The sequence below is a fragment of the Podarcis cretensis genome (genome assembly GCF_951804945.1).
Source record: "Podarcis cretensis genome assembly, chromosome: 12".
NCBI classification, from domain to species: Eukaryota; Metazoa; Chordata; class Lepidosauria; order Squamata; family Lacertidae; genus Podarcis; species Podarcis cretensis.
The window spans coordinates 156,386-170,540 of record NC_137181.1 but is presented as its reverse complement, the minus strand read 5'-3'; the positions used below and the strand labels follow the sequence as shown (position 1 = coordinate 170,540).

Below are 14,155 nucleotides of genomic sequence, written 5' to 3'. Positions count from 1 at the left end.
GGACGGGGACGCGGCGCCCGCTCCCGCCATGTTGGCGCGGCTGCTGCTGCTGCAGCTCCCGCGGGCGGGGCGGCTCTCCGGGGGCGGCGCGCCCTATTGCTGCTGGCGGGCCCCGGGGCGGGCGGCCCAGAGAGGGCCCTTCCGGGCCTTGCTCGTTGCCAGGTAACCCTCGCCCGCGCGGGGCAGGCCGGGAGCGCTGAGCCGGAGCCGCCTGGGCCGGGCTGCTTGCCTTCCTCCGGCGCCGGCGAGTGGAGCCCGGGGCTGCCGCCCCCCCCCCCCCGGGGACCGAGGGCGCCCGGCCCGTGGGGGGGGGGCAGATTCCCCAAGGGGGCGGCCCGCCTCCGCCAAGCAGCCCCGCGCATGCGCGAAGCGAGGAGCCAGCAGTCCCCAGCCTCCGCCTTCCCCACTAGCTCCTCCCAGAGCCCTTGGCAGGTGCAAGAGCTGTTCACAATCTCAGACGTGTAAAAACATTGAAAAGAGAATTGCAAGGAACACGAAGCTAAAGAAATCAAAACACACCAACTCTCCCCCTTCTTCCCGATAGGCTTCCTGAAAAGCCTGGTGGAATAGAAAGATACTTGTCCCCTGGTTGAATATTTAGCCTTTGCTTCCATCTAAGATCTCCTGGTGGCAAATGGAGGAGGGCTTCCCATCTGGAGTCTTCCTGGCTAGGGGCCGTCTAGGCCTAACTAAGCCATCCTGGTCCAGTTGCAGGCTCCCAAAGCAGAGAAAAGGACATGCCGCAGGCAGGCTTCCGCAGAGAGACTTGTTTCGTGAACAAAGGCAATCTGGTTCAGCAGGAGGCTTTTTCTGTGAGATCAGCTTCCTGCTGAATGGACCTGCAGCTGCTGTCACTTCCAGTTAACAAACGAGAGGCAGAAAGAAGCTTCACTGAGGCTGAATAAGGGGGTTGCATCCGGGGTTCCTACAAGCAGCCCAAAGGCCTTTGTGAACCAGTCTGACTTTCCCTGCCCTTGTAGTCCCAGGTTTGGTGGACTCAGCCAGGCCACCTCTCTGGAGGAGAAAGTGGTGGTCCTGGGGATGGAGAGCAATGGTCTTGCCAGGGATTCCCTAAGTGTCCTGGGGTGAGTTGTGCCAATGACCCCTCAGCTTCATTTTCTCAGCTGGGAATAACAATATCTTGTAGAGTTATTAGGAATACGTTTTTCTGATCTCTATGACATTCAGGGGATCGTACGGTCTTTGGAAGGAAACTGCTCTTGTCAGTCAAAAGCCCTACCTAGCAGTGTCTTCTTCAGCCATTGAGATGATTGGCTTTCTTTTCCTCCTCTCCTCGCAGGTACTCGGGCAGCCATGCCAGGTTCTCATGCTTCCTGCGGGCTCCCAACCGCTTGGCCAAGCCAGTCCCAGCCATGCTGCTGCTCTTGCCCCGCAGCCTCCTCCCACTGGGCCGGGTGGCTGCCTTCTTGGCAGGGCCAGCCTTGTTGGGACTGGGGGCGGGCTTCAGGCGGGCCTTCTGCCAGGAGGTCCAAAGGATTGAGGTGGTGTGTGTCCCCCCACCTGTGGAGAAGGAGCCAGACTTTAACTGGGCCATATTCTGGAAGTTCCTGCGCCCACAGCTGCTGGCACTGATCGCAGCAGTCTTGGTGAGAGCCCCTTCCTCTTCTCCCATTGATGGGGGGGGGGGGTGGCCAGTTGTGTCCTGTGCAAATGATGGGGAAGGGTGTGGTCAAATTTTGGAGTGTGTGCACACGTGCCCAGACCAACAAGCACACCTGTGCAAAGGCTGACAAAGTCAGAAGGAAACGAAGCCCAAAGAAAGGTGTGTAATGTGGGAAGGAGCAGAAAACCCCAGCCTGACAGTTTGGACTAGAGGGTGAAATAACCACAGGCACAGATTGTGTAGTGTGACATTTCTGAGTCCAGCTGCCTTTCCTCACCTTGCTTTCCCCCCTGCCTTCAGTTTGCCTTGGGAGCCGCAATGCTCAACATCCAGATCCCACTGCTGCTGGGCAAGATGGTGAATGTGGTAGCGCAGCACATGCGTGTGGCCGATTATCTCCGTGTGGCGCGTCGACCTGCCCTGCGCCTGTTGAGCGTCTATGGCCTCCAGGTGGGTGCTAGAGAGGATCTTTCTGGGAAGCGGCTGTTTGGCCCCAAACTCAAGTGCCTTTGGGGTCCTCGGGGTGGATTTGTGTGGGGAGGAGATGAGGGGACTGATGTGCATATAAACAACCAGGAGTCTTGTGGCACCTTAGAGACTAGCACATTGTGCATAGGTTTTCATGGACTCAAGCCCTCTTCTTCACATGCATGAAGCGAAATCCTAGCAGGTATTTAAGGGATAAATTATAAGGTAAGAGCTGAGTGACAGTGAGATGCAAACGGTGCAGGTAGTGATAATTAGAACTTAGATGTATGTTAATTTTGACTTGGCATTGCCAAGTCAAAGGGTAGAGAACCATTCACAAGAAACCCCCATAGACACAACACAGATAGTCTGGCACCGGTCAAGCTGTTTAATTTCATTTATTCATTCTCTCACCCTTCACCCTAATGTCCCAGGGCAGGTTGTAACATAAAACACATTAAAACAGTTTAAAACATTTTAAAATCACCAAAGGAGGTGGGTCCTAAGAATATTCACCTCAAGTGTCAAAATCCAGGGTAAAGAGGTGTGTCTTCAGCATTTGCCAGAAGCTGTATGATGAAGGTACCGGACACATCTCTGTGGGAACGTCATTTCACAGTTTAGGGGCTGTCACAAAGAAGGCATTCTCCTCCTTGCCACCCCCCTCACTCCTCTGAGGTTGGGGGATCCCTCTCTGGATCTCTGCACCCAGAAGGGTCAGTAGGGAAGTCGGCTGTCTTTCAGATATTTGGAGCCTGAGTCGTTTAGCTCTTTAAACACTAACAGCTAATTAACAGCTATAGCGTGTTAAAAATCATTTGTCTTGGTTTTGCACTCAAGTGATGTTGTGCATCTCATCCCACACCCTTCTACAATTTTTCAGGGGTTGATGACTTTTGGGTATATCCTGCTTCTCTCCTGGATTGGGGAGAGGGTGGCCAATAGGATGCGCAAGCAGCTTTTTTCTTCCTTCCTCAGGTAACTGGCCTGGGGGGTGGGGGAAGGGTTGCAGGGTGGGGTGGGAGGGTGAAAGAGAGAGAGAGAAGGCTGGAACTTGAGATACATCCAGGGGCTTGAGCTCTTCAAAATAAGAGAAGTGGAGTGACTTGCCGCCCTCTTCCCTAAGGCAGGAGGTGGCCTTCTTTGATGCCAACCAGACGGGGCAGCTGGTGAATCGCCTGACCACAGACATCCAGGAGTTCAAGTCCTCCTTCAAGCTTGTCATCTCTCAGGTGTGGGGACTGGGCTGGTTCAAAGCTGGGCTTGGATTTCCCGGGACAGGGTTGGGGGGGGGGACTTGAACAATGCATGAGATGTTTTCCGTGGGGAGGTGAGTCTGGTGTGGGGCCAAGGGCTCTTTCCTTAATGGCATGTTTCTGTCTTCTCCCCCCCCCCCCCGCTCCTTAGGGCTTGCGCAGCCTCACCCAAACTGTGGGCTGCTTTGTGACTCTCTACTTGATCTCACCCAAGCTGACGGGAATGCTGGTGGTGGTGATGCCCATTTTGGTGGGGGCCGGGGCCTACATTGGTGGCTCTCTGCGCAGGCTTTCACGCAAAGCCCAAGAACAGGTAAGAGAGGCTCTGCCAGTGTGCAGTGTGGATACTGAAGCCTCACCCAGGCCATTGAAAACCCCCGCAAGTCCCCCCCCCCAATACTTTCTGGTCTGTGACTGAGCTCCTTTATTCTCCATCACGACTTTCTAGAATTCTGCTTTATGTCGTTCCTTCTTTTTTGCTGGATCCAGCCAATTATTCTAAGTGAATGAGCCGCTTTTGTGTGCTGCCTGCCCCCACCCCCTCTACCAACCTCAGAGTGGCAGACTGGAGCTATAGCGGTTATTTGCAAACGAGAGCGTTCTGCTCTCCCCATGTCAGCAAATCATCCTGCCTGCCCCACATTGTCATGGGTTCTTTTCTGGAGTAGCTCCTGCCTTTCCCTCCCTCCGTCCCATTTTAAAAATACATTCCTTTGTAAAGTGTCTTTTCCTTACAGTGCATCTGACTGGAACTGATTCCCGGAGTTAGCCAAGCCAGGATCCTCCAGGTTTGCCCCTGGAGCTTGCTGACCCCCCACAGTGACTTCTGCTTCTTTCTTGACTGCAGGTGGCCAAGGCCACAGCAGTGGCCGATGAAGCTTTGGGCAACGTCCGGACGGTGCGGGCCTTTGCCATGGAACCCAAAGAGCTCCAGTGAGTCCCTCCTCTCCTGGACTGGAAGTGGCCGGCTTCAAGATCACCACTCCCTCAAAATCCCTGGGGGGAACCCAATATGTTGGTAGTCCTCCCTACTCCCACCCCAAGGCGGGGAATACAGATCAGCTAGTTGCTCCCTTTCCTTCTGTGTGAGAGCCCTGAGTGAGGCATATAGCCATCCCATAACTTCTTTAGTCCTCTTCTGCTGGCACTGTGCAGGTCTTCCAGTCTTCTCCCGAAACTGCTGGCCTGAGCTGCTTTCTCTGTCCCTTGCAGGCAGTATGGAGCAGAGGTGGATCAAGCTAGTCACCTCAACATGAAGCTGGGGCTGGGCATTGCCTTCTTCCAGGGGCTCTCCAACGTGGCCCTGAACTGTGAGTGGTGCTTGGGGGGCCACTGATGAATCTTTGGGCTGTGACTTCATTGTGACGCTGCGGTTCTCTCTGTTGCTCTGCCCTTTCTGGGACAGCATGGTGGTTGCTGGAGCAAATGCACTTTAAACCTCATATGTTCTGAGAACACGCAGTTGCCCACTCGATAAAAATGCACTCCTCCCTCCCTCCCTCCCCCCCTTTTCATAAGTTTTCCTAACACAGCTTTTGCTAACCTGGCGCCCTCCAGATGGCTTGGACTGATGGGATTTGTACTTCAAAATATCTGGAGAGCACCAAGTGGGCAAAGGCTGCCTCAGCCGTCCCACCACCTCCACCTGCTGCCACCTTGTTTTCTCCCCCAGGTATTGTGCTGGGTACCATCTTTGTAGGCGGCACCCTCCTGGCTGGGGAAGAGATGACGCCAGGCGACCTCATGTCCTTCTTGGTGTCCTCGCAGACTGTGCAAAGGTAAGGCCCCAGCAGGCCTCCCATGCACCCCAGAGGCTGATCAGAGACTCCCCATCCCCCCGCCATGCCTTCCCTCCTTTGCCCTGACAAACTCCCTACTTGTGTTCCTCCAGGTCCCTGGCCAGCATGTCCATCCTGTTTGGGCAGGTACGTGGGGGGAGGCTGCAGGGTGTGGAGGGCATACGGGGGCCTCCTCCTTCCCCACAATAACTGGACACAAGCTAAAATGCACCCAAGCTTTGTGAAAGGTGGTGGAGTAATTCATGCGGATGTGGCCATAGCCGCCATGTTCCTGGCAGCTGAGCATGGAGGGGACTGGGTTCCCCGAGAAGCCTTCTCCTCGCAACCTGTGGCTGTTGATCTCCTCCAGGTGGTGCGGGGGATGAGCGCTGGGGCCCGCGTGTTTGAATACATGACTTTTCCACCAGAGACCGCGGTCTGTGAGAAAGAGCAGCTTGCCTGCAGCATGCTGAGCGGGCGCATTGAGTTCCATGATGTCTCCTTCAGGTGAGACCCGGCTGTAGGAGGTGGGTCAGTTGACCTCTCAGGAACGGATGTGCTCTTGTGCACAGGAATGGAAAAAGACAGCACAAAATCTATAGTACACAGACAGACTTGTTTTTCCCTTGTCATTCCAGGCATTTTGTTTATTTTGTAAAAGCTCAGTGGTTGGAGGTTTCTGAATCCCAGGTGCTGGAAACCACAGGAGGGGTGAGGTCCTGCTTGAGTGTTCCTCACACGCCTCTGGTTGGCCACTGTGAGAACAGGATGCTGGAATAGATGGGCCCCCTTTGGCCTGATTCCTCAGACTCCTCCCAGTCACTCAAAAAATCCCTTCTGAAGCTTACCAGGCATTGTTCAGATGTTATCAGGCTTACCTCTGCAGCCACACAAGCAAGCAGCTTGCTAATATTTTTCACTGAGCAAAAGATTCTCAGGGAGCAAACTCCTTTGCCAGATATGAGGCACTGCAGTGGTGAGATGTGATCATCTGCTCCTGCAATACGCTCAGCCCTTCCTGTTCACAGCCCCCCCCCCCCCCCGCTCTCCTTTCTCCCGGCTCCTCCACCTCAAGGGTCCCGCTCGCTTGCCCTGGTGAAGCCTCCCTACTCTGGGATTGGCTCCTGTGCCAACCCTTCCCTCATCTCTTGGTGTCCTTGAATGCCAGTGGGATCAGCCAGTCTCTGGGCTAACCATAGGGCTGGTCCACCTCAAGGCCTGACCTCTTTCTTCTGTTCCCAGCTATCCAACCCGGCTAGGCGCCAAGGTCCTGCAAAACTTTTCCCTCACCATCCCTGCTAACAAGACAGTGGCTATTGTGGGGCCGTCTGGAGGAGGTAAGAGTCTCTCTCTTTTCCCTCAGCAGGGCCAGGTCAGCAAAGGCTTTACCACATTTTGACTTCCCTGCCTGCTGGAGTGGTAGAGTGTGTCTGTGTCTCTTGGTCTTCTCCCGAGATCTCTATCACTGAGCTCTTAATATTGCCTAGGATGGAACTAGCTATTTGGTCACACCATAATCACGACTCCTTCCTGAAGTGCCTCTAAGGCTCCTTTCCCAGAGTCGGTTGTAAATCCTCTTGTGAGAAGTTTCCTCCTCACACATTTTCCACCTTTGATTTGTTCATTGGATTGTTCCTTTGCTAAACCCCACACTTGGTTGAATTTCACATTCCCAGATGGGTCCATCTGTGCCCTGTGTTTCATGAAAACTTGACAACTCGTTCACCATGTGCTGTTTCATTTGAGTAATGGCCGAACACCTCGCTAACCTCTTCTGCTGATCCTGACTGAATAGTGCCAGAGCCTGGTCTCATGGCAGTCTTCTTATTCCTGCCCTCAAGTGCCAGCAAAGCTCTGTGTGTGTGTGTGTGTGTGTGTGTGTGTGTGTGGCGCGCACGCTCTGCATGGCCTGGGGGGAAGGAGCATTTGGTGACTTCTCTTTCTTCTGCCCAGGGAAGTCTACTGTGGCAGCCCTTTTGGAGCGGTTCTATGAGCCCACGGAGGGCGCAATCTTTTTGGATGGCCGTGATATCTGCACTCTTGATCCCACCTGGCTCCGTGGGGAAATCATTGGCTTCATTAACCAGGTGAGAAGTGTGGGTGGAGTGGAGGTGCTGGTGGCTGAAGAGTGGAGTGGAGGAGTAGAGAAATTGCCTGCAGAAGACTGAAAGCAGTGGAGTATTTTCCTAAGATGAAAAAAGAAGGCAAAACAGAAGGGGATGCTGCATGCAGTCACAGATCACGGGGAGAGAGGACGTAGCTTTCATTTTCCCCAGACCACTAGAACATTGAACCTGATTAGCAGAGAACCATAAGAAAGAGATTCTTTCTTTTAGTGCCATGCAATTAACGTATGGAATTGAGTGTCACAGGCTGGTGTGATGGCCACCAACCTAGATCTTTTTTTAAAAAAGGGTTGGTTTCTTTTTCATAGGATAGGTTTTTATTTGACTGTTGATTGTGATAGCTGAAGATTTATTTATTCATTGCATTTCAGAATTTAAAGACAACTGTGTATTCAGAGCATACCAGAGCGAATTTGTGCATTCAGAGAATACCAGGATGCAGAAACTGAATATAGAACATAGTATAGATAATAAAACCGTATTAAAACAACAACAAGGATTGACAGCTGTGGGAATGGGACCTCCCTGCTCAGCAGCAGCTACCAGCATGTGGTGGGGATGGCTGCCTCTGCTGTGCAGTCTGCTTAGGGGCTCCCCGGACCTACTGGTGGTCATGGGAGACATGGGAGTAGCTGGCCACATCCACCACCAGCCTGCTGCAGCAAGGCAGTACTGGTGGTCTTAAAGAAGATGTCTTGGGCTGGAGTAAGAACATGAATGAGCTCACTGGAAGAACTTCTAGGGAGAGGTAGGAGGTGCTGGTGTTTTTGCTGAGGCGACAACAGCAGCAGTTGTGGGAGATGTTTTCCTTGGGCTCAAGCTTCTCCCTGTGTCTTGAGGCCTCACTCCTTCTCTTCCTCCTGCCCCAGGAGCCTGTGCTGTTCAGCACAAGCATCATGGAGAACATCCGCTTCGGCAAGCCTTGCGCATCGGATGCTGAGATCTACGCCGCTGCTCGCCTCGCCAATGCGGATGAATTCATCCGCAGCTTCCCAGACGGCTACAACACTGTTGTGGGTGAGTCAAAGCAAAGGGGTGGGGTGGGTGGCAGGCTGGGTAACGTGACTGCGACTAGAGGTGTGTTGTTAGACAAATCTCTCCCTGCCTTCCCACAGCAGAGGTGTTAAGCTAACGGTTTGGGGTAGGAACCTACTATAATTAGGAAAAGGGGAGTCTGTGACCACTTAATCCTCTCTCAAAGGAGCTAAGTGAGGGTTAGACACTCAGAACAAAACTAGAACTTACTGGTTTACACTCAGTAAGGTTCTAGCTTTGTGGTTACTTTTCTGAAAGGCACAACACTTTGTTTCAAACAAACACTCTTTACAAATATATTTTAGATCTTCCATAATTTCATGCTGCAAATCTGTCACTGGGCAGTTAAATTATTTGTAGGACGACCGTTGTCTTACATTACCTGGAGAAGACTCCTAGCCCCTTCTGGAATCCTAACCTTCCCCTTGGTAGATGGAACCTTCTTTGCCCACAGACAATCCCTATCTTTATCTGCCTGCCCATTCACTCTGGCAGACAGACCTTCAAATAGCCAGAGACACCTTTCCACCCACCCAGACAGAAAGTCCCTCTCTCTAATCCCAGGTACCTGTCTAATCCACAGGCAGTTCCTGTCTGGCTCTTAAACTGATGGCATTTTTAAAAAATTCTACTCTCCCTGATTGACGGATCTACTTGCCAGCTTCCGCCATAGGGTGGGCATCAAGGTTTTGAGAAAATGTTTGTGGAGTGGGGCAAGAGTCCTGATTTGGATTCTCTTAAACATGGCAACCTCTCCTGGTTGTTCCACAGACTCCTCCTACTCCTCTTCCTTCTTGCATCTTTTTTTCTGAACTCAGGCTGCAGTTCCCCTCCAGCCTTGGCACAAGGCAGATTTTGTTGTGCTTTATTCCATTTTTTAAAAAAAAGTTCAGCTAAATGACTGGTTCCTGCTCTAAGTGGGTTCACAAACACCTCTAGAAGATGAGGTAGAGGTATTGGAAGTGGCATCCTCAGGGCAACACATTCTGGGGCTATTTTGTGGCAATTATTTTAATATCTGTAGATTTCTAGCTGCCAGATTTGGTGTCACTTGGTGCCAGATTCAGGCCTTGGCCACGAGGTTTTCCCATGATGCTACAACCTCCTATGGGATGGAGAGGGGCACTTCTGCATACCCCCCTCCCTGTCCTGGGTAGTGGGCTGTGGAGAGGACACGCTTGGTTGTGCTGGCGGCTGTCTGCTTCCCCTTCATCTCTCCCCTCTGCGTTCTCTCTCCCATCCCAGGTGAGCGTGGGGTGACCTTGTCTGGCGGGCAGAAGCAGCGAGTGGCCATTGCCCGGGCCCTCATCAAGAACCCCAAAGTGCTGATCTTGGATGAGGCCACGAGCGCCCTGGATGCGGAGTCGGAGCACGTGGTGCAAGAAGCCCTGGACCGGGCAGTGGCCGGCCGCACCGTGCTGGTCATTGCCCATCGTCTCAGCACGGTGAAGGATGCAGACCTCATTGTGGTGCTGTCAAAGGGTCACGTGGCTGAGGTGAGGCAGCCGGGGAGGAAGGCGGCAGGCGGCCTTGCCTTGAGGCCTCTCCCAGCTTGGGAAAGAACAAAGGGGGGGGGGCTGCTAATGAGAACTGGATTTGGGGGCACTTGGTGGATTTCAGTATCCTTGGGCCCCAGACCAATGCAGCTGGGCATTCCTAAACCCACTGATTCCTCTGGGCTTACAAAGGTTAATAGATAAATATCTTACCAGTAATTCTGGAACTCTTTGCTGCAGGATGTTAATAGCAGAATGCAAACTTCTTCACCTTCACTCAACACCAGCCTAAACAAGTGGCACAGAGTATGAAACTCTGTAGCCAGAGGCAGATGTGCAGCTCCTTCCACAGTGTGCACTTCAAGCTTTATGCTGCTGGATGGAGAAGGACTGCAGTTGCTCACCTCTCAGCAGACCACGAAGCTGAAGTCTGGCCCCATCCCCTTCCTGGGAAACCCACTTTGTTAGTTTGCTGCCCCCTTCTGGCACCTGCACTTTAAGCAGGCACTGCGCCATCTGTCCCACTGTGGTCTCCTTGGACTGGGAGCAACTCAGGCCGCTGAGAGGGGCCTTTCCTGTCCCTGCTAAGTGTGAGTGTGTGCTACTTTAGGTACACATACATAGTTATCGAGAATAACAATGTTTGCCAAAAGTGAAGGACAAAGGTGTGCAGAAGTTCTGTGACAGTTTTGTTCAGTATTCAGGTGTATACAGAAACAACAACAGAACAAGCCTTCAGACCTGCAGATCTTTCTCAAGTTTGCTGTACCAAAGCAGCACCTATTGGGAGTGGAAACTGATTGAGCCCTAAAGAAATAGAATAAAATTTGCTAATAAATTCTAAAACAGCAATTTCATGCTGGAGTCCCGGTTCATTTATAGAAACATAGACCACTTTTCTGCCTGAAGGCATTTTACAGCAATTTAAATATTACTACAATTAAAGAGGTGAGGATTAAAACAAGTCATAATGAAACAGAGGCAGAACGGGCAAGATTAAAATGCACTAAATGCTTGGTGTAACAAAAATCTCTTGACTTCCATGCTAGAGGACATGATAGAAGGGGCCAATCTAAGCTCCTCTTATTCTTTGTAGGAGAATGGTGCTTGTGTTGTATTGACTGGTAGGCTCTATGCAGCTCTTGGCCCTTCTGTTGACTTTGGGGGACTGGAAAGTTCTGCTCTTGTTTCCTGATCTCCCTCTTTCTCTCCTTCCAGTCCGGGACACACACAGATCTACTACGGAAGGGTGGCATCTATGCAGAGTTGATCCGGCGCCAAACCAAAGATGGAGTCTGAAGCAGGAAAGCTTGTTTTGTTGCCCTCGAGGAAGTATTACTGCCTGATCTGCCCCCATTTCACTCAGGAGCTTATTTGGATTCTGATGCAGTCCCAGAATTGGTTTGCAGGGGTGCAGAGGGCCAAGTCAGGAGCCTGTTGCCCTGGAATCTGCCTAGTGTTATAAAATACCCTCCCCCAACTCTGCTTGAGTTCCAGCACTGAACAGAGCTTTATGTAATTTAAACTTGTTTTTCAAATACAGTATTTTTGCATTTGGATGGTGTGTCTGAAGTGTTTTTAACTGCCTCAAAACTTGGGCTTTATGAGGCCTCGTCCTGCCTCCAAGCACTGATTCAGGATGAGGAGGCATCCAGGTCCCTGGTCTGCCGCTCTTCATGCTTTCCTGCAGCTGCTGGGTTGCAGCATTTGGGACTGTTTAGCTTAGAGAACAAGCGAGTGAGAAGAGACGTGGTAGAAGTTGATAAAATTTTGCACGGCATGGAGAATGGATCCATGTTCCCCCTTCTCTCGTTGCGCTAGAACCTGCGGGATGTAGTGGAGCTGAATTTTGGGGAATTCAGGAAATATAAGAAAGTCCTTCTTCACACAGCACATGCTTAAACTTTGGAACTTGTTCCTCCAGGAGGCAGTGGTGGCCACCAACCTGGGTGGCTTTGGGCAAATTCAAGTCCATTTGAAGGCTCCTGGTCAGGATGGCTCTGCTCTGCCTCCACAGTCAGGCAGCTATGGAAACCTCAGGAGGGGAGAGGGTCTGGGGCTCCTGTTCAGCTCGCTGGTTTCCCACAGGCACCCAGTTGCTCACTGGGAGAAGAGGCTACTGGACTAGAGAGGCCATTGGCCTGATCTGGCAGGCTATTCTCCCATTCTAGTGTCAAGTAGCACACGAGATCATAAGAGAAGGATGACAGCTGTGGGAAGACCCCCATTCCTGGTGCGGATTGAAGAAACTCCTAACAATGGCTCCTCTTGGTGGTGTCCATCCAGGAAGGTGGCAAGCGCTTGGGAGGCAGGTGTCCTGCTCCGGAGGGAGACTTTCCCTGAGACCGGCTCGGAAGCCTTTCTGGCCCCTGTCTTCTTGCGAGCGGCTCCAGAGGCCTCCATGTCCAGCCGGGCTGGGCGGTGTTGTAAACAAAAATTGCCCTTTTTCCTTATGGGGTATCCAAGAGCCCATATAGAGTCTTCCTTACATTGGGTTCCCTATCGGTAGGAGAAAATAACAGAGGCCAACCAGAGAATATTGAGAAGCAAAGCAGCTAGTAAGCCTGATCTTTATTGATCTGTTGCAACAGGGTGCTCCCCTCACACGCAGGAAAGGAGGAGGAACCCAGAACAATGGCGCGCAAGGCGTTATATGGACTTTTGAAATTGCCAGCCCGTAGATCAAGACCAACCCCAGAAGCATCATACATACATCACAGAAAAGTCGGTCTAAAACAGAAATTTGAATGTTTTTCTCCTGTCAATGTTTATCTCCTGTCTGGCAGGTTACTTGATTGGATTGCCTGTCTTTGGAATAATAAGTACTTAGTTCCTGGGCCAGGTCACAGGCTCACACCCTATTCAAACACAGACATACCCTTAAGAAAGGATTTGTGAAGGAAAAGACAATGGGGAGGCTTTTCCATTTTCCTTTGACCTTGCAGAGAAAACATTTGCTCGGCTTAGGAATCAAAATGGTTCCAGGTTGGTCTTCCTGTGCTGATCTATGTACGTGCTTGGTTGGTACACTTATCAACGTTGTTGTTGTTTAGTCGTGTCCACCTCTTTGTGACCCCGTGGACCAGAGCACGCCAGGCACTCCTGTCTTCCACTGCCTCCCGCAGTTTGGTCAAACTCATGTTGGTCTCTTCGAGAAGACTGCCCCACCATCTCGTCCTCCGTCGTCCCCTTCTCCTTGTGCCCTCCATCTTTCCCAACATCAGGGTCTTTTCCAGGGAGTCTTCTCTTCTCATGAGGTGGCCAAAGTCTTGGAGCCTCAGCTTCAGGATCTGTTCTTCCAGTGACCACTCAGGGCTGATTTCCTTCAGAATGGAGAGGTTTGATCTTCTTGCAGTCCATGGGGCTCTCAAGAGTCTCCTCCAGCACCAGAATTCAAAAGCATCAATTCTTCGGAGATCAGCCTTCTTTATGGTCCAGCTCTCACTTCCATACATCACTACTGGGAAAACCATGGCTTTAACAATACGGACCTTTGTTGGTAAGGTGATGTCTCTGCTTTTTAAGATGCTGTCTAGGTTTGCCATCGCCTTTCTCCCAAGGAGCAGGCGTCTTTTAATTTCGTGACTACTGTCACCATCTGCAGTGATCATGGAGCCCAAGAAAGTAAAATCTCTCACTGCCTCCATTTCTTCCCCTTCTATTTGCCAGGAGATGATGGGCCCAGTGGCCATGATCTTCCTTTTTTTGATGTTGAGCTTCAGACCATATTTTGCACTCTCCTCTTTCACCCTCATTAAAAGGTTATTTAATTCCTCCTCACTTTCTGCCTTCAAGGTTGTGTCATCTGCATATCTGAGGTTGTTGATATTTCTTCCGGCGATCTTAATTCCGGCTTGGGATTCATCCAGCCCAGCCTTTTGCATGATGTATTCTGCATATAAGTTAAATAAGCAGGGAGACAATATATATTCTTGTCGTACTCCTTTCCCAATTTTGAACCAATCAGTTGTTCCATATCCAGTTCTAACTGTAGCTTCTTGTCCCACATAGAGATTTCTCAGGAGACAGATGAGGTGATCAGGCACTCCCATTTCTTTAAGAACTTGCCATAGTTTGCTGTGGTCGACACAGTCAAAGACTTTTGCATAGTCAATGAAGCAGAAGTAAATGTCTTTCTGGAACTCTCTAGCTTTCTCCATAATCCAGCGCATGTTTGCAATTTGGTCTCTGGTTCCTCTGCCTCTTCTAAATCCAGCTTGCACTTCTGGGAGTTCTCGGTCCACATACTGCTTGAGCCTTCCTTGTAGAATTTTAAGCATAACCTTGCTAGCGTGTGAAATGAGTGAAATTGTGCGGTAGTTGGAGCATTCTTTGGCACTGCCCTTCTTTGGGATTGGGATGTAGACTGATC

General features: G+C 51.3%; 1 protein-coding gene and 1 long non-coding RNA gene across 2 annotated transcripts; both read left to right on the top strand.

Annotated features, from left to right (window-relative positions):
* The first annotated feature begins 13 nt into the window (after nucleotides 1-13).
* ABCB8 (ATP binding cassette subfamily B member 8) lies at nucleotides 14-11,342 on the top strand. Its single transcript, XM_079948118.1, has 16 exons — nucleotides 14-162; nucleotides 1,301-1,607; nucleotides 1,925-2,074; nucleotides 2,976-3,070; nucleotides 3,219-3,324; nucleotides 3,500-3,661; nucleotides 4,196-4,281; nucleotides 4,561-4,658; nucleotides 5,021-5,126; nucleotides 5,240-5,273; nucleotides 5,497-5,633; nucleotides 6,369-6,463; nucleotides 7,080-7,213; nucleotides 8,122-8,269; nucleotides 9,533-9,783; nucleotides 11,002-11,342. Exons 1-16 carry the CDS (start codon nucleotides 29-31, stop codon nucleotides 11,080-11,082), a joined length of 2,124 nt encoding a protein of 707 aa, XP_079804244.1. The 5' UTR covers nucleotides 14-28; the 3' UTR covers nucleotides 11,083-11,342.
* On the top strand, nucleotides 8,276-9,162 carry LOC307199941. Its single transcript, XR_013832275.1, has 2 exons — nucleotides 8,276-8,557; nucleotides 8,593-9,162. It is a non-coding gene; the product is annotated as an uncharacterized lncRNA (long non-coding RNA).
* Nucleotides 11,343-14,155: the final 2,813 nt, after the last annotated feature.